Genomic DNA, 25,787 nt, shown 5'->3' on the forward strand with positions numbered 1-25,787 from the left:
AAGTCCAGGCAGTGAAGAAGCAAATAAAATTTTTTGTGTGTGATTAAAATTATCAGTATAAGTAGATAGTTATAAACATAAGATATTTATGTAAGTCCTGTGGTATCTACAGAGAAAATTTGTAGAGATGTTACACACAAAAAAGTGGAAAAAAGAATCAAATGATGCTACTACAAGAAATGAATAAGACAAAAAGAACAACACAAGAAAAGAGTATCAAAAAAGCTTTAGAACAGATCAAAAGATTAACAAAATGGCAATAGGCCTTTCCCTATCAGTTATTAAATATAAATGGATAAAACTCCTCAATTGAACAACATAGAGTAGCTGAAAGGATTTTTAAAAAATCAAGCAGTATGCAACATATACAAAGAGAATCATCTCATATTTAAGAACATATGTAGACTGAAAGTGAAAAAGAACAGAATAAGATATTCCCAAGACTTGGCTTCTTCAGAAGATGAACAAAATTGACTATCTCTCAGCTAGACTAGAAATGAAACCAAAATGGAGCAAGGTGGTCATAATTATATCATACAAAATTAATGTTAAGCAAAAAGCCATCACTAAAGATAAGAAGGATACTATATAATGATAAAATGGCCAGGACACCAGGAAAATATAATTACTGTAAAAGGATGAAAGCTATATGACCACTTTAATAGATCCAGAAAAGGCACTTGATAAAATCCAACACCCCTTCATAATAAATACACTCATCGAACTAGGTATAGGTAGAAATGACCTCAACACAATAAAGGTCATATATTAAAAGTCTGAAGGTAACATTGTATTCAGTGATAAAATAACTGCAAGCTTTCTCACTGAGATCAGGAACAAGGCAATGGTACCCACTATCATCGCCTCTATTCAACTTAGTACTGCAAGTTCTAACTGGAACAATTAGGTAAGAACAATAAAATCTATCCAAATTAGAAAAGAAGAAATAAAATTATCACTGTTCACAGATAATATGATTTTATATATATCTAATACCCTAAGGGTTCCACAAAAAGTAAACAACTTTTAGAACTAATAAATAAATTTAGAGTTGCAAGCTTCAAGAACAACACACAGAAATTAGTTGTGTTTGTGTGTGTGTGTGTGTGTGTGTGTGTGTGTATATACATGTGTTTATGCTTTTAACACAGGGTTTCACTATGCAGTTCAGACTGGCAACTTTGTAGCCCATGCTGGCTTCAGACTTGCAGTGCTCCTCCTGCCTCAGCCTTCTGAGTACTAGGATTACAGGTATGCACCACAATGGCTGGTCTTTAGTTGTGTTTTATATTCTGAATAGCCAAAATAACTGTTATGGTTTGTGTCTGGGTGTCCCCCCAAAACCTCATGCAGTCATGGGGCAGGCTTTTAGAGTTTGATTAATTATGGGTATGAGAGCTGCACCCGCCCTGGGGTGGATAGTTTGCATACGTAAGGGAGAAGAAGAGGCCGCTTGATGCCATTCCTCCCTTTTGTGCTTGTTGCTTTTGCTGTGTTCTGCCCCCATGCACATTTGCCCTCTGCCATGTGCCACTCTGCATCAGAGCCAGCCAAGTATGGACTGAAACCTCCACAAACTGTAAGCTAAATAAACCTTTCCTTCCTTGATTTCGGGCATGAGGTATTTTATCCCAGCAATGAGAGAAAAGTAACCAAGACAATAACCTTTAGGAAGATGAACAAAGCCTTGTATTTTCCAACTTGAAAATGTATTACAAAGCAATACTAATCAAAAGAGTGCAGTACTTATTTAAAGACAGTGATTATGGACCAGTGGCACAGAATGGAGATCAGAACAAAACCATGGATAACTACTCATGATCTTTCACAAAGATGCCAAGACACTATGGGAAAGGATTATACCATCTCTTCAACAGATGGTCCTGGGAAGACTAGTTATTACCATTCAAAAGAATGAAATCTGGCATTTGTCTTACAAGTCAGCTCAAAATAAGTATTTAAACTATAAAAATCCTAGAATAAAACATAAAGGGAAAGCTCCATAAAATTGATCTGGGAAACTACTCCATGGATATAACACTAAAAGCATGTACAACAGCAAAAACTGAGTAAGTGGGACTATATCAAATTAAAAAGCTGGTCAGCAAAGAAATAATCAACAAAGCAGAAACACAACATATAGAATGGGACAAAATATTTGTAAATCATATATATGATAAGGAATAAATACTTGTGCTATATATGGAACTCTTTCAATTCTATTAAAAACAATTGAAGTGGTCTAAAGACTAGTAGAAATTTCTACCACAAGTCGTGCTACTGACCATTGTGTATACTGAAGATGCCCAATATCACTGATCATCAAGGAAATGCAATTTAAATCTGCATGAGATAAACCAACACACTTTTTAGGGTGGTCTCTATTTTAAAAATAACCAGAAATTAAAGTTTTGGTGAGGATATGGAGAAACTGGGATCCTTATACACAATTGAGGAAAATGTAAAATGGTGTAGCTGTTATGGGAAAAGTATAGAATTTCCTTTAAAAGTTTAAAATACAACTATCATATCATCTGTGAACCCCTCCCTAAGAATATATCCAAAATAAATGAAACCAGGGTCTTGAAGAGCTATTTTCACTTTTATGTTCATTGCAGTATTATTCACAGTAGCAAAGATTTGGCAAATCTAAAAAACCTAAATCCATCAACAGATGAATGAATAAAGAAAATGTGGTATACACATGCTATATTGGTCAGCCTTCCCCTTATTGGGATAAAATGCCTCATGTACACAACTGAAAGGAGGAAATGGATTATTTAGCTCACGGTTTCAGCCCATAGTCAGCTGGCATTGCTGAGGGTCTTAGGTGAGGGAGAACATCATGGCAGAGAGATAAAAACTACTCATTTCATGGCAACCAGAATTCAAAACACAGGGGAAGACCTCCAGCAAGAGATGTACCTTCCAAGAGCATGGCCCTGTGACTCATCACCAACGGGGCCCTGCCTCCTAACAGCACATTCAACTATAAATATCGGTGGATTAATCCACAGATGAAGAGTGTCCCCATGAACCTGTCTCCTCTCCAGAAGTCTCTTGTCATCAAAGCTGACAATTAAGATTAACTGGCATGCAAACAATAAAATATTACTCGACCATAAAAAGAAGGAAATCCTGCCATGTACCACAATATGCACTGGCTTTTAGTACATTATGCTAAGTGAAATAATCCAGTCACAGAAGGACAAATACTGCACGATTATATTTGTGTAATACTTGTATAAGGTAGGTATAGTAGTTAAAAAAATAAAACAAACAGAAAGGAACAAAGTAGAATAGTGATTGCCAGGGGTTGGGATGGAGAATTGGAGAGTTGTTGTTCAGTGAATATAAAATTTCAGCCCTACAAAATGTCGGACAGTTTACTATAGTTATCAGTACTGTATTTTGTACTCCACAATTTTTAATGGAGTGCATTTCATGTTATCTATATGTCACGGTACTCCTTTTATTTTTTAATTTCTAAAATATTGACTAGTATATATTTGTAGTACATAATGATTAGATTCATGTACACAACACATTTTAATTCTTTTTACTCCATCCCCCCTTGATCTCTTGGTACCCTTCCCTTTGCAAAAGATCTATCTCCCCGTTTCTTATTATCTGTCTTTTATTTTGTTCTTGAAATTACTTGTACTTTGGATTACTCATATAAGAGAAAGCTTCTAATATTTAAGCTTGTTTGTCTGATTTATTTTACTTTACATTATGGTCTTAAGGTGCATCCATTTTCCTACAAGTAATTCAAATTTATTCTTCTTTATGGTGTGATAGTATTCCATTGTATATAAACACATTTTCTTTATTCATTGATCTGTTGATGGACCTGTAAGCTGCTCCCAAAATTTACTTATGCATTTTTCTTCTGTATACATATACATATATCATTATAATATGATGTCTTTAATGCTCTGAAGGGGAAATGCTGGGTCAAATGGAATAACTATTTTTCATTTTTTGAGGAGTCTTTATACCTATGTCCATACTGGTTGTACTAGTTTACATTCTGACCAACAATATAGACCACTTCCATTTTCCCTGCAGCCTTGCCAGCATTTGTTGTTACTTGATTTTTTTAATGACAGCCATTCTTTCTGAAATGAGATAGAATCTCAGGGTTGTTTTAATTTACATTTCTCTAATGGGCAGAAATGTTGTCTGTCTTTTCCTCTATACATTGGCCAGCTATAAGTATCTATTCATTTCAGTTGCTTACTTTTTGGTTGGGTCTTTTATTTGGGGAGGAGGTTTAATTTTTTTATTTCTTTATATTTTATTTTATGGAGAAAAGGTAAAACAAAATTTCATAACAAAGTAATAGGAGAATAACAATAGTTAATACATTGCATGTTGTTATCTTTAAAGTAGCTTCTCAGAGTACAAGTTATGAGCGTAAAAATTTCTCCAGTTGATATTAGCACAAAACTTCCTGTTTCATGAACTAAGGGACACTAATAGTAAAACTGACTTGCATTTTTGCTCTTTTCTCTTCCGTCCTTTCCCTTTTCTCCCATCTTAGTTTTTTTTTTTCTTTTTGAACAATTTCTTCCCACTTTAACATATCTATTATACATTTTAGACCTTATTTACTGCTTCAGTTTCTCACACCAGGGAGACAATAGTGGTGTTTACACATGTGAGTCAGATTTATTTCACTTGATTTCTTTATATATCCTAGATATTAGTTGTCTGTCCAACCAGTACAGTGGAAAAATTTTGTCCCATTCTATGGGTTGTCTCATCACTCTGCTTGCTGTTTACTGTGCTGTGCAGAAAATTTTTAATTTGATGTAATCTCATGTATTTAGCCTTGATGCTATTTCTTGTGAATGTGGGACTCTACTCAGAAAATCCTTGCCTAAGCCTCTGTCTTCAAGACTAAGATTAAGTGTTTCTGTTTTAGAATTTACATCTTTGGTCCATTTTGATTTTATATTAGCTCATGGTGAAAAATATGGGTCTAGATTCAATCTTTTACATGTGTATAGCAAGTTTTTCCAACACCATTTGTTAAAGAGGCTATTTTTCCACCAGTGTATATTTTTGGCCTCTTTGTCAAAGATCAAATAGCTGAATGTGCCTGTGGTTTTTTCTGCATCCTCTATTCTGTTCCATTGATCCACATGTCTGTTTTTGTGCCAGTACCATGCTTTTTTTTTTCACTGTAGCATTGTAATACAACTTGAAATCTGTGATTGTGGTGCCTCCTATTTTACTCTTTGTGCCAATGATTGCTTTTACTATTCCGAGTTTCTTTCGGTTCCATATGAATGTTCGAGTTTTTTTTTTTTTTTTTAGTTTTATGAAGACTGTTGTTGGCGGTTTGATTGGGATGACATTAAATCTATACATGATTTTTGGTAGTATGACCATTTTGACAATATTCTTTGGGCCTATCCAGGAAAAGGGGTATCTTTTCATTTTCTGATGTCCTCTTTGATCTCCTTTTTAGAGTTCTATAGTTTGCTTTATGTAGGACTTTAATTTTCTTTACAGATTAAATCCTAAGTAATATTTGGAAGCTATTGTGAATGATATCATTTTTTAATTTGTTTCTCTATGGGTTTATTACTGGTGTAGCAGAACACTATTGATTTCTTTGTGTTAATTTTGTGTCCTGCTGCTATGCTGAATTTACTATTCTGAGTCCTTTCTGGTGAAAATTTTTTGGTCTTCTGTGTAAAGGACCATATTTTCTGCAAATAAGGATATTTGAGTTTATCCTTTCCCATATATCGCTTTTATTTCTTTCTGTTGTCTGATTGCTCTAGCTAAAGTTTCAAGTACTGTATTGATAGTGGATATCCTCATTTTATTCCTTATTTTAAAGGAAAAGCATTCAATTTTGCCCCCCAATTAATATGTTGTTGACAGTAGTTTTGTCAAAAATGGATATGGTCCTTCTGTACTCATTTTCTTCAGAGTTTTTATTATGATGGATGCTAGATTTTGACAAAGAATTTTTCTGCATATATTGAGATGTTCATGTGGTTTTTGTCATTGCTTCTGTTTTTGTCATGTATTATGTTTATTTACTTGCATGTGTTAAACCATTTTTCCATCCCTGAGATGAAGCCTACTTGTTCATGATGTGTGATCATTTTAATGATTTGTTGCATTCTGTTTGTGAAAATCTTGTTGAGAAATTTTGCATCTAAACTGATTAAAAAGATTGGGCTATAGTTTTGCTTATAATTGAGTCTTTCTCTGGTTTTAGAACAAAGATAATGCTAGCTTTCAGGAATGAATTTGCTAGTACTTCTTCCCTTTTAATTTTATTAAAAAGTTGAGGCATATTGGCATTATATCCCTGTTGTTCTTATAGAACTCAGTGGTGAGTTCATCAGGTCTTGGGGTTTTCTTAGTTGGTAGGCTTTTTTCCCCCCACCTCAATTACATTGTGTGTTATTGGATTGGTCAGGGTTTTTATAATTTCTTGGTTCAGTTTTGGTAACTCAAATGTATCTAGGAATCTATCCATTTTGTCTGTATTCTCGCATTTATTGGAGTACAGATTTTTAAAATAGTTACTACTAATAGATTTTGGTGATATCTGTTATTTCATCTTTTTATTTTTAATTGCATTAGTATGAGTCTTTTCTTCTTTTTATTAAATTGGCTAAGAATTTTTTTGTTCTTTTGAAGAACTAGCTCTTTGATTCATTGTCTTTGTAATTTTTAAATCTTAATTAATTTCTGCTCTGGTCTTTATAATTTCCTTCCTTTTACTAGCTTGGATTTGGATTATTTTGTTTTTCTTGGACCCTAAAATACATCATTGGATTATCTTGGGGGGGCTTTCTCTGTTTTTCTGATGTGGGTATTCACAGCTATTAACTTTCTTTGTAGAACTGCTTTCATTGTGTCCCATAGGTTCTGGTATGTAGTACTGGTATTATCATTTGAGTCTAAGGGCTGTCTAATTACTCCCTAGATATTTTTTCTATGACTTATTGATTACTCAAGAAGGTATTATTTAATCTTTGTATGTTTGCATACTTTCTGTGTTTTTTTTTTTTGCCATCAATTTCTAGTTTCATTGCACTGTGATTAATGAGCTTAAAGAAGACACTAATATAAAGCTAGCTGAGCTAAACAAAATGATAAAATAAAAACATTAATGAACAGTCGAACAAAAAAGTAGAATTCATGTAAAGGTGCCATCCAGAAATTCAGGAGATAAAAAGTTGTGTTGAAATGTGGGTAGCAGAAGTGACCAATGTGAGGAGATAGTGCAGAACTAGGATCTGGAACTGGTGTAATTGACTGTATACTCTGAGATACCTTAAAAACAACAGATTATAGAGAGTGGATCTAGTAGCTGCTAAATGATGCAAAAAAGACTAACCTAAGATTAATCAGTCTTTGTGAAAAATCAGTTATGTATGGCATAAATGGCATAAAAATCTTGCTTATATTTCTATAAGCATAATAGCAGAAACTTCTAATAGTAGAAACTTTCAACATATGGGAAAAATTTTAACATACAGGTAAGCAAGGTATAGAGACCCTCAAATGGCCTCAATTAGCAAAGAACTTCTCTATGGACATATCACCGTCAAAATCACAGAAGTCCAGTGCAGGAACAGAATCTTAAACTTAGTCTTAAGTCTTCTCTAAATCTTGTTAGAAAAAAGTAACAACTTAGTTACAAAAGTAATTCCCTTAGAATTATAGCAGATGTCTCAATACAAACCTGAAAGACCAGCAGATCTTAGAGTGAAGTATTTCAGGCTCCAGAAGAAAACAACATCTAACCGAGACTAATACATCCTACAAAATTATCTTTCAAAATTGATGGAGAAATGAGGTCTTTCCATGACAAAGATAACCTAAAGAAAATCATGACAACCAAACCAGCACTCCAAAGAATACTCAGAGGTATCCTTAGAAAGAAATAATGCAGCCAGCAATGTCAGAAAGTCTAGTTGAATGAATTCATCAGTTAAACAGAAGGGGAACAAAAAGGAATCGGCAACAGGAGAGTTGATACAAGGACAGGAACAAGTCAATGCCTTTCAGTCATAGATTTCAACGTGAGTCATTTCTGCTTCTCTATCAAAAGACACAGATTGGCAGCTTGGGTCAAAAAATAAAACCCAACAGTATAAAGCACATTTAATCCTAAAGGAAATTCACTGACTAAAAAATCAAGGATGGAAAACATTACTTCATGCAAATGAGCTCCAAAACAAGCAGGAGTAGCTTTCCTATTTTCATAAAAAGTGGACTTCAACCCAAAACTAATGCGAAGAGGCAAAGATGGTCACTACATACTGGTTAAGGGAACTCTTCAACAAGAGATAACAATTACAAACATGTATGCACCAAACACTGGCACACCTACTTTCATGAAACCAACACTACTGGATCTGAAAAGTCAACACAGTTACAGTGTGGAACCTCAATACTCCACGGTCACAAATAGGTCAACTTAGCAAAAAACCAACAAATGTGAGAGTTGAGCCACACCTTTGAAAAATGGACTTAATAGATATGTTGTTCCACCCAACAATGAGAGAATACATATTCTTCTTAGCAGCACAAGGATCATTTTCCAAAAGACTACATATTGGCCCATAAATGCTTAACTAGATATAAAAAAATTGAAATTACTCCATGCATGTTATCAGATCCCAATTATATTTTTTAAAAATAAAGTTAAACCTTCAAAGCTATGAGAAAAAAATTAAAATAAGAAGGGTTTGCAAGCTAGAATACAATATTTATTGTATTCTAGCCATTTTACTTTGTTTTGAGAAGTATTCTGGTCAAAAGAGCTGATAAATAGAAAATTAGAATAATATTTTTACAGGTCTTGTCAGAGGTAGAATTTGATAAACATAGTAAAGAAAATACAAATGCTCTAACTTTGCTTTGTAAGCAACAGGACCAAATTTAGGACAAAAAAACAATGCTTGCGACATTTCTTCAGGTACAGGTAACATATGCCACACAAAGTCAGTGGATAAATTTCAAAAAGTAAAATCCATTTCACAGTTTGGCTTGGTTGAAAAAAAGGAACATATTTGCTTGATTTTACTCCATGACAGACAGAAGCAGCACTCTCTCACTATTTAGGCATCTTGTGGCCTCTCTCTTGCCTTCTTTTAATTAACTAATCGATAGATTTAATGTTTCTGGTTTAATACTGAGATCTGTGAACCATTTTGAGTTTGGTGCATGGTGATAGGCTTGGGTCAGTCTTTGGCAGGTAGCAAGCCAATTTTTCCAGCACCATTTATTAAAGAGGCTATTGTTCTTCCAGTGAGTTTGATTGGCCCCTTTATCAAAGATTAGGTGGCTGAGTGTGTTTTTGGTTGTGGCTGTTTCTTCCAGTCTGTTGCATTAATCCTCAGGCCTGTTTTTTAGCCAGTAAATCTATTGGAAGAGAAAGTAGGTAAAAACCTTGAAGACATAGGGGTAGGCAGAAAGTTCATGAACAAAAAACAAATTGCACGTGAAACACTTGAAAGAATCAACAACTGGGATCTCATCCTACTGAAAAGTTTCTGCAAATCTAAAGAAATCACCAGCAGAGTAAAAAGAAAACCCACAAACTTGGAAAAAAATTTAGCTGATTGTCCCTCAGACAAAGGGCTTCTATCTAGAACATATAAAGAATTAAAAAATATCAGCCCCTCCAAATTCAAAGACCCAATCCAAAAATGGGCAGCTGAGATGAATACACACTTCTCAGACAAGGAGATACAAATGGCAAATAAATATATGAGAAAATGTTCAACATCATTAGTCATTCGAGAAATGCAAATTAAAACAACACTGAGAATCCACCTTACCCCAGTAAGAATGGCTAGCATTAAGAAATCAACCAATAACAACTGCTAGTGAGGTTGTGGAGAAATAGGAACCCTTCTCCACTGCTGATGAGAATGCAGACTGGTGAAACCACTGTGGAAATCAGTTTGGAGATTCCTCTGAAAACTGAGTCTAGAGGTCCCATTCAACCCAGCTATCCCCCTGCTGGGTATTTTCCCAGAAGATCTAAAAACATCATATCACAGTGATATATGTGCACCTATGTTCACAGCAGCACAATTTGTAGTTGCTAAAATGTAGAAGCAACCCAAATGTCCATCCACCGAGGATTGGATAAGAAAATTGTGGTACTTTTATATAATGGAATATTACTCAGCTGTAAAGAAAGATAAACTCGAGGCTTTTACAAGCAAATGGTCACAACTAGGGACCATACTCATAAGTGAAATAAATCAAACATACATGTGCAAGCACCGCATTGCTTCACTAGTGTAAAACCTGAAAGAGTTAATTTAAACTCAAAGGTATGATAGACACTGTGAAATGATAGGAAACCGCTCAAGAGTAAAGGGCAACTGGGATGTGGGAAAAGAGAAGGGAAAGAAGGAGAAATTTTCTATGTATGTATATACAGGATAGTTAACATGGTTGTTCTTCTGTCTTCCATTTTTATGCAGAAGGAAACTGTCAATGAGTCCTTGACTGATCAATATTGCATTTCTATATCTGTTTTCATGAGAAGTCACTTTGAAGATATCAATATGTAATACAACAACCATTTTTAATTCCCTACCACTTTGTTTGTAACTCCGTATTGTCTCTACTGTTCTTTTGCTATGTTGTAAAATGTTGTCTGTCTGTTAATGTTTTCCTCCTTTTATTTTTAAAATAAAAAAAAATAATTAACTGATCGAAAAACCTGCATTTGAACATTGCCTTTCTTGGAGGCAGGATATGGTGGTAGAGGTTTTCACAGAGAATTGCTGGATACTTATATTCATTTGAACAGGGTTTTGTGGCCCACTTGTAATCTGATTCCTGTACCTGTCTCCTGGACATTGTTATTTATGTCATGGCTGTAGACTTATCAGACACTATCTTGGATAAGAATATCTTGATTAAAAATCAATCCAGTCAATTCCCAAAGCTCTTTTGAATTTGCTTTCCAACTAGTTTAGGTGCTTGTTTTATTTGCCTTTTTGACTGACTGCAGCAATATATCACAGTGATTTTTAAAATTTCTAAGCTACATACTTCCTGAGGAAGACTTATGATTCTGTTTCTGTCACCTCTGCATCCTGGAGTCTAAAGCAATTCTGGACCCATAACAGATGCACAAAAAATGTTTTGAAATGAATGAATGCATGGCTGAATATTTACTTTAAAAAACTTGGTTGATTTTCTTAATGTTGTACTGGACTTTTAAGAATCTTGGCTTTAAGTTTGGGTTCTGTAAGAAAAAACAACTTTCATTTTAAAGAAGATACTTGACTATCCCTTATTTCTTTTTAATTTGCTTTTGCTTTTATATAAAAAAATAAGAAAAATATAGATCACTTTCCTTATTTTTTAAAATTCCTGAAATTCTCTACCCTCAGGAGTCTTTCTCTAAGTTCAATATTGAAATTATTAAATGTATGAGACTGAAAAATAAAATTGTCTTTATTTCTTAATTAAGTCCATTTGTTTGCTGCTAATAGTTATATAAAAGTAGTCATTTTGAATAGGGAAAGGAAAGATAAAGGTCTTACAGTAATGAGTTGAAGATAAATTCATAGATGTGTAGACACTGACTGTTAAATAAGCTTGATTGGAATAAGGTCTTGTTACGTTTATTGTTCAGGCTGCAAGCAACTTAGCTAGAGTAGTAATAACACGATCTGTCTAGGTTTCTATTATTTGTAGTTCTGTTGTCACTATATTTGCTAAGTTTGTGAGCACCTAGCTGAAAGGGAAGGTATCGTTGTTTAGTTTAATTTGTGTTTCACCCAGGAAAGTGCATTAAAAACAATTACAAGATGCAGCGATGTTTCATGTGTATGCCCTATTGACTTTTGTAGCCCTCTCACGTGAGAGAAAAGATCGTTTTTTCCCCTTAGTGGCCACTATATGACTTGTTATTAGGGGCTGATTTGGTTTATGAGGTTTACAGAAACATAAAACTGGAAAAATTTCTCTAATGAATATTCATGAAGATTGAATAAAATGGCAATTAAATATTTGAAGTTTGGAAAAATATTGTAAAGGTTTTAACATACATATATTTTTATAAAAACAATTTTAGGTTATTTAAAGTTAGAGTTTTGTGTGTAAAATATTATAATTGTTTATATTAATAATATCATAAATAGGAAGCATTATAAGCTCTGAAACATTGAAATTTGTTGAAGAATAACTATCGGTTAGGAACTGTATTAAGAGCTTGTGTATATTATATAATTTAATTTCTAAAATAAATGTATTATTTAAGTACAGTAAGTACTATTTCAGGGTGAAGTCCTAAAGGCTATGGCCATACCAGGACCATATCACTGATAAATGGCTTTCTCAAGGTCAGAAAGTTCTTTCTCTTAAACCATTGGCATTGCTATAAAGATTGAAGATAATGAAGTAACTTAAGAAATATGAAAATATCCCAATGATAATTGAAAATCTTGGATGTAACATTTTGTATTATGTTGCTTTTACAACTTAGTTAAAATGTATTAGAATAAAAAGATCACAGGAAAATATTCTGAATATTGTCAGTATATGCATTAGGCTTATAAAATTCTGTGTGGTGTTTTTCCTTTGCTGTATTTTGTAAAATGTCTCTAATTGTGGCTAGGTTCCTCACCAATTAAGTATAAAGTGGAGAGTACTTATAGCATCATCCATGAGTGTGTCTACACTTCTTAAATCTTTGGGATGCTTTTGGAAAAATTTCATGGTTGTTTGAGCTTGTATTTTTCTAAATTCCAGATCATCAAGTTATTGAATGGAAAAAGATCACAAGCTGTGGGAATTTTGATATCGAGTTTACATTTAGAAATGAAGGATATCCATCAGGGTAAGTCTTTTTCATCATTTCTTCCTGACTTTTAAGTTTGTTAAACATTTTGCTGTGAAAATTTCAAACATATAGAAAAGTATAATGTCATGATGAATGCCACGTACCTAATACCCACTACAAATCCATCAACTCACTTTCGTTTCCTTTAAAGTACCCTCCCCTCCCACCAACTAGATGATTATGAAGCAACTCTCAGACATTTTTGTAATTCATGTTAAAAATATTAGTGCCACCAACAAGGATATCTTTTCAAACATGACTCTAGTGCCATTTTCATGCCTTTAAAACATTTAATAATTTCTTGGTATCATCACATATACAGTTCTGGTTTCCCTGGTTGTCCATATACTCACTAATAACCCTCTATTTACAGTTATGATGAATGACTGAATAATTATTATGAATGATAAACATCCTGCATTACCATTGATGTATCTTTGTTAGTAGGCATTAATGATCTTTGCTTAAATTCGTTATTTTATTAGAAAACAGCAAAGTGATGATGTACTCATTCATTTTCTTCTTCATTACCAGCAATACATCTATAGAGAAATAGCTAATCAACCATTTTAGTTATGTCATTGTTCCTTAATCCCTTCATTTTTAAAGAACATTATTTCTACTTGGTTATCATTGCCTCAATTTTAAATGAAAGGTATTTAAAGAAAAAAATTACATTTGTATATGTTTCTTAGTTTCTAGAAAAGTGAAACAAAAGCCGTCCTACCTTTTAAAACTGTGTTTCTTGCGTTCCTTTTTTCAGTGCTCAGTTAAGAACAAATGTTTTGGCATGGTGCTTATATTTTCTGAGTGGTCTGCTGGTCTCTGAGATGTTTTCAGCAGAACTTAGCATCATGTAGCAGTGGATGCACTCAGAAAACATCTGCCCTTCAGTATGTCATTCACGTTCCTCAGTTCTGTCACTCTGTGGCTCAGTGTAATAGCAGACCTTGAACTAAGGAGCAGTCAGATGCTTTTACACATTGTCTTCGCTTCCAGAGCAGGTTTGGCAGGGGCTTAAATGTTTAAATTCCACAGAAGCTAAAAGTATCCTAGAATTAATGACAGTCACGGGGTATTGCGATGTCATCTTTTTAATGTTAATCTCAATAGTAGAATCGAGTATGTAAATGTGAGTATTAAGTTAGGGTGGTTGCAAAAGACAATTAGAATAGATTCTTCTTTGGTGACTTTACAATAATCTAAAGATTGATGTTCTAGAAGTTCTTCTACAAGAATAATCCAAATCAAAAGAATATGATACCAGGGCAAAGAAAAAGTGGAAAAAGGAACAAATCTCTGTGGGGGAATTGATAATGTTTTGATGGGGAACTCTCTTTTTTGAGGCAGTCATTGAAATGAGAAAGGGATTCTTTGTGTCTGGTGAAAGAGCCTTGTCCTAAGTGACAACACTCCTCCTGCGCCTGGTGAAATCCCAGTATTCCTGGATTTATCACCAGGATGTGTGACACCACAGATATGAGTTTCCACAGATATGAGTTTATTCAGTTAGGCATATCCTGCTGCGGTATGACATGATACCACGTGAATAAGGGTTATTCCAGCCATGGGATGTTGTAGTTATCAACCCCAGACCACAAACCTTCTTCCCTTGGCATTCCAGCATCTTTGGATTGAATAGTCACTGTGAGTTGAATAAGAAGTAACTTCCCCTGGCCAGACCTTCCCAATACTCTACTCTAGGCCAGATCATGTTTTCATGAAGCAAATGTGAACTCTTCATTTTAGCACCAGCAGTGTTAATTGTAGCATCACAGACTTCCAAGTCTTGTGGTCATGACTGTAGTTCTTTCTCCTGCCTCAAGCACCTTTATCATCCACCACAGAGTTGGCTCCTAAGTCATAACAAATACCCTCCATTCCATTCCATTTCTTTATTTAGTAATGTGTTCCAGATGAATGTGGCACTATAACCAGAGGTTAATTTTCCTTTAGAACCATTGACTGACACTGGCATATGAAGGCTGTTAGGAGCCCCAACTATGTTAGTTATGTTTCATCCTGAATCCATATCTAGTCATGAATGGAACTCACTTGACCTTGTATTGTTATCCTGTTGAAAGCACTCTGTGTGCTGACATTGACCTAACACATTTATTTTAATGCGAGGGAGCTGCAGTGAGATCTGACTGGGAGAGGCCAGCTGGCAGCCAGGCAGAGTCTCACAGACTATCAGCACTGGTGAAATGACCGTAGCTCAGAGGCTATTCTTCAGGTTTCTGATTGTACGTTCATCTTTGTCAAGACCATAGGCATTACCTTGCACTTTCCTAACTCACAAGGAGCTGATATATAGTGTATTCACTTAGAATACACTAGTGTATTTCTTTGTTAGGACTAAAATATTTATCATATAATTTACCATCTTTCCACTCCTTTTTGTATATCTATTTATATCTGTTTTGTAATTTGTACTTTTTCTCCAACAGAATTAATCTCTGTGGCTCTGTTACAGTACATGTATAACAAACATACAATAAATATATTTTGAATGATTGAACAAAGATTACATAAGAAGAGATAGATGAAAGCATGATTACAAAGAAACAGGCATAAATAGGCTTGGAAACAAAACACCTGATTCTTGAAATGTTACTCGGGTTGTAGGAATGGAATACAACTACCTACAGGCATTCTGGAGAACTTCAAGCACTGCACTTTTCTAAATGGCAGTGCAATTTCAATCTTGTCTTTCTGAAAATACAGCTTTGTCACCCTAATAGCAGTCTTAACTATTTGAATGTACAATTACTTCCTACAGATAGACAATCTGGCTTTTAGAGGCTCAACTCTTAAAGAATAACCTTGTTTGTAAGGTCTTTCTCTGTGGTTTGTTAGGACTGGCTACAGAGTGCCTTCAGGAAGCAAAATTTTTGGCAGTTTGTCCCTCCAGGTCACGAATAATACGGCCACATAACAAAGAACACAGTCAACTTTTTTTTCACCTTTATATTATGTTGCATTCCTTTCCTAGGAAGTTCTCTAATAATTATTGCTTACAGCTGATTGGCCTAATGTGTAATATTTAAAGTCATGTTTTCAAACGCCTGTTGAACTTCATTTGAATTTTTAAAAATACAAACTTTAGACTACTTAGAATCAGAATTTCATGGTTCTATTCCTTTGGACAAAACTAACCAACTACCTGCGTGCCTGCCTTCAGGTGTTGAATGCTAGCACTTAAGATCAGGCCCTTAACATTTTCAGGAGGTTGCAGGATGGTAGGAGAGATGTATGAGCATCCCAAGATTGCAAGAGAGATGACTATGAGCCAACAGAGCAATATGTTGACTCTGTAAAACGCAAGGTGGGTCTTAGAGGCTTACTTGGAAATCACACACAGAGAAAGAGCCTCTAGCCGACGAAGGAGTATGAGGAGGACATGGGAAAAGGAGCTGTTGCTGGAATATGCAGATTGCATGTGAGTGTGGGAAGTTTCAGGCTTTGAGACAAAAAACAGGCAGTATCACAAGAAAGCTGCACATTAATGCATCAGTAATAGAGAGAAGAAATGCCAGGGAAATAATGTGTGATTAAATTTGAAGGCAGCAGAATCTCTGAGTGTATCCTGTGGAAAACTGACCTCTAAGGTCCTGCGTGCTCTGGCCAAAGTCTGTGTCTATGACTTCACTTTGCTCTGTGTGCTTCCCCTCCCATTTCTCTCTAACTAGCCACAGTGGTCTTCTTTGATTCCTTTAAAAAACCAGGTTCCTTCCTTCCTTCCTCTGTGTGTTTGAATACACAGCATAGCTTGAACAGCACAGCACATTCCCTCTGTCTGAAATCCTATTCTATCCTACTCAGTATGACTAGGTCCTTTTATCTTTTTAAACTGTAGGCTTCATATTAAATCTCACTTCAAAGAGGCCATCTCATATCCTCTCTCCCTAATAAATCTCATCCTGTTAATTCTTTTATTGCTTTCATAGTTGTTTATATTTACTTGTATATCTATTTATGTTTTCAGTTACATTAGAATATAACCTGCAAGCGTGGGGATTGATCACTCATACATTCCCAGCACCTTGCACTTATATCTGACACTCAGGTAGTGATCATCGGTGCATGTTGAATGAATGAATAAAATAGAATTGAAGGTGGATAAATTTATTGGAAAGGAGTGGTAACTGTTCACAGAATAAATGGTAAAGGTCAGAAATAAGGCTGCATCTGAAGAAATATGGGGGAGAAGGCCACGTGCATGAGATACTTGGGGAAGGAATGGCTCTAATTCATCACAATGGCAGCAAGGACTAATGGAGAATAAATCTGGGTCCTACCTTAGATTTTGACTGTAGCAAGGATGTGTATATGGTCACAATAAATGGAAACTGGAAATATAGAGAAAAAAGCAGCTTGAAGCGGAAAATGAATTTTATTTTGCAAGATTTGAGTGTGAGATGGCCCAAGACATGTAACATGTTCAGTGGACACCTGAAAACTCTAGCCTGATGGTGAGTAAATGGTTAGAGATATAACCGACCTCAAACAGGAATCTTGTCTGTTTCTCCCTACCCATACTGGAGTTTGGCATCTTTCAGGAGAAAGCCAAGTCCATGTACCGAATCACAAAAGGAAAGGCCTTGATTGTGGAGGAAGTATGGTTTTAAGAGCCTGACCATAATGCCCACAGAGCTTGTATTTGGCTCACGACAGACGTGGAATAAGTGATTACTTACTGGTGGTTTTCCATCTGCTGGATGGGTGACTTACATGTAAAACATTTGGCATCTGTGGACACAGTGGCTGCCTACATGATTACAAATTAGTGTTTTCATTCCATGTTCCTGATTTCCTCTTATTCTCGTCCCGGGGGAGATGGAAAATTGCTGTTGACTATTTTTGATATAAACCTTCCTATGCGTTGCAACAGACGAGGTGCCAGAAACCTCCTGGCATTCATTTGTAACTTCCCGTACACTCAGGATTGATATTTATAATATTTAATCTAACATCAAAATAATACATTTTTCATCTTAGTTCTACTAGTCCAGGGTCTCTGAGAGTCCAGCTGCATCATCATAACATCATCGTCCTCTTTGATAGTTTCAGCATAGGAGAGGGGTGCCAATTCACTGTATGCTATTTGAAGCCTATCTCTGAGAATGCCCACGGGACCTTGGCTTCATTTGTCTTAACAACTTCCAGAAATCTATGTCAGAGTTTTCACAAGTTCTCTGAAACATAGTGAATTTGATCAAGTATCTAGAAGTATCCACAAACTCTTTAGTACTTTCCTGAGGAAAATCTTACTGTAGCCTAGAATAGCCCCTGTCCGAAAGGCCTTTGGTCTCAATGGATGTAGGAAGAATGCTTTTGAAGGTATATTTTCTAAAATGTGTATGTTCCATGAATATAACTAGCATGCACATTATAAAATGGAAAACCTGAATTAAAGTGAGGTTGTAATATTTTTAAATGCCTTGCTAATTTTGATGGCTTCAGATTCTCATTAGCCTACATATGATTAGAATGAGACTCATTACAGACAGTAGTGAATTTGAACCTACATTTCAGTGTTCTTGATAAATTCTGTTTATGGGGCTCAACTTCTTGGCATTCTTTGAGTGTCTTTCTTTTCCCTTATTCTGTCACTGATGAAGAGTTCATGATGGTAATCAAAGTGTCCACATTTTTTTAATTTTTGGTGATCTTCATTGTGAGGTTTTTCTGAAGGACTCTTAGTGCCAACTTATTTATTTTGTGAAGTTTATTTTAGACCAGATTTTAGAATTTAAAAAAAACCTTTCTTCAATTGAACCCCTCCAGAATCAGAATGTGTTAAAAGCCGAGGATGTGAGGATGTCACACATGAGGGGCCAACTCAGCAAAAGTGACATGCGACCACTATCTGCTGACACACCAACTCAACAAAGGGTTTGGTGTCAATCAGCTTATTAAATGTTGGTAGAGCCTAGTGTGTGAAACAGTGTCGATGAAATTTATAATTAGTAGCTCTCATCCTTTCTTTCCCACTTCTTCCTCTCACTGAATCCAAAACACCTGAGCAGCTAGGCTCTGCCCACCTCTTTCTAAACCACTGTGCATCCCTCCAGGAGCAGAGCTGAATCCAGAAAGCAGAGGGTGGCATTTCTTTGTACTTTACCTTCAGGCAACTGGCTGAAACCATCCAATCTGCCTGGAATGTAATTTTGGCTTAAAAGAACCAGAACTAATGGAAGAACAGAAGCAGCTTAACCCAAACTGCTTCTCATTCCACTGCCCTCCGGAGGGTAGAGGGGAACTTTTGTGGAGTCGATGTTCTTTGAGGTTTGAACCATGGACAATCTTAATTGTATCTATAAAATGGTACCTTAGGCTCCTTCAGGCATAGCACATGCCTGTACTTAGGTAAGAATTAGGATTTTTTTGCTTTACAAGATTGAATGATTGTGAAGTTTAAGAATAGGGTAGTTAAGTGTCCCCTTTGTAATTGTCATTTCTTCCACCTCTAAGTTGACTCCTATTTACTATCTTTTACATGCACCTTTCATTCCATCAAAGCCTGAATTAAGAGTTGTGCCAGCTAGTAGGACACACTGGTAGGCATTTTCAATTTAAGTAAGGATGGAAACTATATTTACTTGATATTTCTTACTCTTTATGTGTCTTGGAAGCAACTTTGTGTTTGTGTGTGTGTGTGTGTGTGTGTGTGTGTGTATGTGTGCGGGCGCGCTATTCTTCCCTTTTTAGTGAGTTTTGGCATGCTGTATACAATTTAAATTATTACAATCTTTTGAAGAAAAGTACACATTTTTGTTTGGTTTACTTGTTTTTTACTTAAGATAAGGCATTTTCAAATTCCAGCTACCCCAACTTCCCTACTGATCACTTTGGATAACTGCACATAATTAACAAAAGATTGAAATTTGGTTATTTTATTACATAAATTAAAATAGCACATTAGAACTAGTATTAATAATGATAAAATAAAAGTGAAACTCTGAGTGTATATAATATGTAACTAGATTTTTCATAGCATCAGCCAGATGTGCTTCCCATTCTGAGATTGCTGATTTCTGTTTAAAGCTTGTGATGCCATTTTAAAACCAAGGTTTCTTTCTAGATTTCTGTGATTGTTTGGTCCTTTGGTTGATTCATTGATTTCCTTTAAGTGGTAAAATTTTAGGTGGAGTGATTATCTTCTGCCTGACACCTTTAAAGATGGAAAGATGCACAATCTTGGTCCAATAAATTCCCACTGCCTTAAAGGAGAGTTAGTGATTCTAAAATTGAGTTTGGGGAATCAAGCTGTGTGACTTTCTGCCCCTGGTTCATTATCTGTGAAGCCGTGGACAGTAGCAGCACCTCTCACAGGATCAGATATAACACACTCAGAGCAATGCCTAGCACAGAAGAACCATGCAAAAACTACTAGCTGTACATTATTAATTCTCACAAATTCTGTCCACTGCCCCCACCCTCTAATATGATGGACAGAAATTCTACTTCTTTAGTTGGTGCCTTCAAAAATTTCATTTGGATCCTTTCCCCAGAAAGGATTTGTGCATATCTTTGTCTGTTCAGACATGCCTTGGTACCAGTTGGAGGTGGAACACAGTGGCCAGTTGATGAAAATCAAGGCATGCTGAGGATAGAGTCTAGGGAAATTATGACCACTGCGGTGAGCTGTGATTATGGAATTCCTCAGCTGGAGCAGGTCCTGTGTGATCTCCTCCCAGTCTTCTAAGTACTTCTACCGTGTTACATATTGCTCTCTTCCTTTCACTTTGTGCAGTTCTGTCGTGGACTTGCTGTCCCCTCCCAGCAGTGCCCTCAGTGTTGGGAAGCGACACCACAGGAAGATGTCCCCTGCCCCCTTTGTGTGTAGCTCTCAGATTCCTGCTCTGCTTCCTTCCATGAAGCCCACATGTGCGCTCTCCTTTTTTCCTGGGGGAGCAGTTGTGTTGGAGCCTTGTGAGGTAGGTTGTAAGGGAGCTTTAAAGACCAAATTCTCCCATGTTGCTTTCCTCATTCGCTTTTTGTCTCCTTACCAGTTATCCTAAGTATCAGTAATTTTGTAAAGCGCCTGGCTCCTGTTGACTAATTGGAAGTTAATACGTCAACAAAGTCATTTCCACTAATAGAGTCAAACAATCCTATCTGTCTTTGGTTTCCTGGGCTGATAATAGGTTTAATCTACTTGTAAACAATTATTACCCCTGCCTTGCAAGGCAGTCATGTTAGCTACTTACTGAAATACATGAAGAGTAACATGGGCTGCATTAGAATTATTCCCAAACTGACTTCATCCAAAGTTGAGTGGGCAAACCTGCCCCTGTCTGTGACATCTTCCACACCTGAGTGAGTAGATTTCCCTTGACTAATCTAAGGTACTAGGACCCACACCCCATTCTCCCAAGTTCCTTGTCCAAAGGCCTCCTGCAGTCAAAAGGAACAGCTCCCTAAGTGACTCTGCTTGTTTTCTTTGTTTGTTTTCTAATTAGAAATCCTTCAAAGGGCAAGCACATTCTTTGTATTCAAACCTGGTACATTTGGAGATAGAAAAGTGCTTGGGTTAAAAAGTGGCTGGAGGGCTGAGAGAACTCCTGCATGTCCTTCCTACTTAGGCTTATGAAAAGCTGCCTCTGAAATGGAGAGGGGATTTACCTGTTGTGTAAGACCTGCGCCTGTGCCTACAGCAGGCGCATAGATTTTATGTGTGCCTGTTAGTTTGAATTTGTGATACTGATCTGCTTTTTGTCCCTGCTGACGGTTATTATATCTTAATGGGCAAAATACCACCCTAATGATCCTTGTGTATATAATTCTTGTAGTGCAGAGCAGGCACCAGAGGACCACATAAAAATGTTTGCCTCAATTTCCCTGCAAAAAAGAAACCCAGAAACCAGACTTGACCAAGTAACAGATTTTTAAAAGTAAAGGAACCCAATAAAATTACCAGCTTTTCACAGCATGTGTCTACTTCCTTTTGACATATTGTGAGGTGTAGGTGAAATATTCTAACTGAACTGACAGTGTGAGTGGGGACAACTAAGGAGGGAGGGAGATAAAAGTAAAGACTACCAGCGATGATTGATACTGCAGTAGCTCTGGGCTGCTGGGGTCTCCCCTTTGTGGGTTTGACACTTCACCTCTCTGACACCATCTGCAGGAGTACAGGGATAATGAGGCCTATGCAAATGGAACAAAAGCTAGCATTATTGTATCAGGACTTTGAGACTTGCTAAAAAATTGTATTGACTGGTTTTTGTTCATTCAATTTAAAAGATGAAAGGTGTGTATCTGTGTGTACTTGTGTGTGTGACCATGTGAGAGAGGTATATATTTTTATAGTATAATATGATTCAGAAGTAGTTTAGTCAGAGATTGATTTCTGACTAAAATGTGACCATGTGAGAGAGGTATATATTTTTATAGTATAATATGATTCAGAAGTAGTTTAGTCAGAGATTGATTTCTTTCCACATCGTGATCATCAGTTAACTAATGAAATGGTTTTATATAAGTTTAATGGTAAGTCTTTTGAAAGGTTAATCACAGAACATTAACTGTTGCTCTAATACATTGTTCCAGTATTTTAAGGTAGAATTATCAGGTAAGAATTCTGGCCTCCCAGAAATCTGACCTGTATCTGGTGAATAGGAGGTAAAATTATGTACATGCAAGACAACTCCTTAAGGAGTCCTAAGACTTATGCCTTTTTATTTCTCTGACCTACGGCTAATAGTCTCATCTCCCTTGGGCATTCTATAAGGTAGAAATAACAAATAATTTATGTGTATTTTCCTGAAGTTTCTAGGCTCAACCAGCTGATCTCTTGGTATTGCTTCTTCTAGCTTTGAATTGTTTGTTTTTTCAAATTTCATGTTTAAGATCTGTGAGTGGAAGAGGCGAGAGAGTAAAAAGTTGGCATTGGTCCTAAATGAATTTCTTTTCCTTTACTAGTTCCTTCTTCTCTGCTCCTTAGGTGCTGGGAGAAGGATCAACAGTCAGGTCTCTCTTCTGCTCTTCTACCTACATCTGTTGAAACAGCGCAAAGCCTTTCCCCATTCTCTCATTCCCCAGAGCTTGTTAGTAATGCCACCGGGAAGTGATCTGTAGTGTTTTTCTCTTGTGCCTTCTTCCTTTCTGTCTACATGATTCAGAGTTTTGCTACCTTTTGTCTACTGCAGCCCAAACTGGTCTTTTGAAATTTGACCTGAACTGTACAGTACAACTTTGTTCAATATATTCCCTACTCATAATTCTTCTGTGATTCCTCAATGTACATCAAGTACATAAAAATGCTACACAGTCTCTCCTTAAACCTTGAAGCCTATTCCCTTAATCTGATTAATTAATTCTCTTCAAGCCAAAGTACCTATCATTGCCAAAGCCTGTTTGCATCTCCTTTTGCATGGAGTGTCTCATAGCCTTCTAGTTGATGTTCACTGGCTCTTACTCTAAATTTACAAATTGTTATTGCTTGGAATGAGTTTGGGTTAATTAATGATGACTGACAAATGTGTGTTTCAACTCTCTGTTTGAAGCAGTGTACTAAGCTGGGTGTTGTGGTGCATACCTGTAATCCTAGAACTTCGGAGGTTGAGAAGTAGGACCACTGCAGGTTCCAGCCTAGCCTGGACTACACAGTGAGTTCAAGGCCAGCCTGAACTGCATAATGAAACCCTATCACAAAAAAGCAGAACAAACAAAAAAGGGAGTGGTGGGGGTGGAGAGGAAAGAAAGAAAGGGAAAGGAAGAGAAGAGAAAAGAAGGGAAGGAAAGGGAAGGAAAGGGGAGGGGAGGGAAAGGGAGGAGGGGATGAGACAGGAAAGGCCAGGCCAAGCCAAGCTAAGCCAGGCAAAGCAGGCAGGCAGGCAATGTACCAGCTGAACTTTTACTATTAACATTTTTCCCAAGGTGGTCCTGCTTTGTAAAATTTTTTGAAGGTAAAAATGATGGGTAGTAATAATGACAGATATTTTTTCCTATTCATTCTTTAATAATGAGAAAATTTGTGGAGTTAACTTGATCTTTGTTAGGGAATGTTCAGACAAACAGTATACCCATACTGACTAGATGAGTGGGAGACAGTTATATAACTGTTGACTAAACACTGATTTTTGGACAGGAACAAATTGGGAAGTAACAAACAACCGTAGTTCAAGCATAGTCCCCTCCCTATAATATAGTGCTTTTATTTGTCAAAATCCTATTACCACTCAGAGTCTCTACATTTTCTCTTGCCAACTCCATGTCCTCTTTGTCAAGAAACTTTTCCTCATATCTAGCCGGACTCTGTCCCCGGCTCAAGGTTCTCACAGTCTAGTAGGGGAGAGAAACTATTACACAACTTACCATAGTAGAGACTTGTAAAATATACTGTCTTCACTCTGTAAAATATAAGACACAGTACAGAAGGAAAGGATGGAGGATTTAATGATCTGTGGAAAGGTCAAGGCTGTCCTTCCAGGGCAGAAAACCTTTGACCTCTGGGCCTGGAAGGATGAGATGTGGAAAGCGAGGACGTCAGGGCGTGTTTAGGAAAGAAGCACTGCACACTGTGGCCAGAGCCCAAAGTGTATGAAGAAGGAAAGTGGCCAGATGGTAGTAGAAGAGCAGCTTCCGGCCAGGGAAGGAATGGGATTCAAAAGCAAACCAAGGAGGTGGAACTTTGTCCCACATTTAAAGGATATGTCCTGGGGCTGGGGATTTAGCTCAGCGGCAAAGTGCCTGCCTGGCAAGCGCAAGGTCATGAGTTCGGTTCTTGGTACCGGAGAAAAACCAAAAAAAAAAAAAAATAAATAAAGGATATGTCCTAGGTTTTAAATAACATAGTGAAAACTTGAGACTTGGGTTTTGAAAAAATAACTGGCAGTATCATGAAGGATGAATTGGTAAAAAAGACTAGAATTAGATGTAAAAAATTAGATTAATTTTTATTGTTATCAACAGATTCAGTTTATCTTATATTCCCTGGTAGTTGATGCATTTGTTTTTGCAATTCAGAGCTATTCGTGCCTATATCTATTGTCTTAAAGATACTTCTTGAGGTTGGGCCTGGAGTAGAGTCTTAAAGGGCCAAGAGAGTTTTATACCAGTTCCTGTCAGAAAAATCTAAGAATTCTGGAAATCTGCATTATTATCATGAGTTACTAGTAGTTGTAGTTTTCTTTCTCTGATGCTTTCTAGATGTTAAAAAGTAAGGCATGAGAAAGCATTAAAACACATTAATAATATGCATGTATATTTATAGTCATAATACTCATAGACCATAGGTACAATCTGAGTTTATACCTTGCTCTATGTGCTCTGTCAGCATATATATTTCCTAGCTTACTGTTTTCAGCAAGTAGTATGAGATTTGTTTCACAGATACAGTGAGGCCTAGCCACTTTAACTTGTCAGCATCACACAGCAAGAACATTTTGCTGTTTATTGGAGTCATTATGTCTTTGTACTTTGTATATGCTCCTTCAAAAAAAAAAGAAATTTAAGTTTTGCAGTTACCTCCCCCTTGAAAGTTCTTTTCCCAGATAGTCACAAAACAAGTTCTTCAGATCTTAATATAAATGTCACCTCCTCCACAAAGCCTTCCTTGATCACCCTATCTAATGTGCATTTCTCTACTTTACATACTTTTAAGTATATTGATACCTGAAACCATGTATTGTTGATTTTCTGTCCCCTGCTCCTAGATGTAAATTTCATGAGATCAAGTACTTTGAATTGCAACTTCTGACATCATATCTATATGATTTGAGGTGGTGCACTCCACAAATATTTCTTGAAAGGCTGGCTAGGTGACCAAATGAATAAATGTCTCCCAAACCCAGGCTTATTTCTTGTCCTCATCTTTCTAGGCATTTTCTTTCTGCTACCAGCAAACTGGAATAAAGCCCATTGTACCGTGTATCTGGGATCCAGGCTGATCACCTTTTAAAAAACAAATATTACTCAC

The 25,787-nt window shown here is 36.3% G+C and overlaps 1 protein-coding gene across 6 annotated transcripts in view; it reads left to right on the top strand.

The window, feature by feature from the left end:
* Positions 1–25,787, top strand: part of Fmn1 (formin 1) — a 408,229-nt gene that overhangs the window by 249,877 nt on the left and 132,565 nt on the right. For all 6 annotated transcript variants that reach the window (XM_005381169.1, XM_005381170.1, XM_005381172.1 and 3 more), the window contains one exon: positions 12,769–12,856. In XM_005381169.1, the coding sequence (XP_005381226.1) occupies positions 12,769–12,856 (88 nt within the window). The remainder of the gene's footprint in view (positions 1–12,768; positions 12,857–25,787) is intronic.

The sequence above is a fragment of the Chinchilla lanigera genome, unplaced genomic scaffold (genome assembly GCF_000276665.1).
Source record: "Chinchilla lanigera isolate Chin_1 unplaced genomic scaffold, ChiLan1.0 scaffold00015, whole genome shotgun sequence".
Lineage (NCBI taxonomy): Eukaryota > Metazoa > Chordata > Mammalia > Rodentia > Chinchillidae > Chinchilla > Chinchilla lanigera.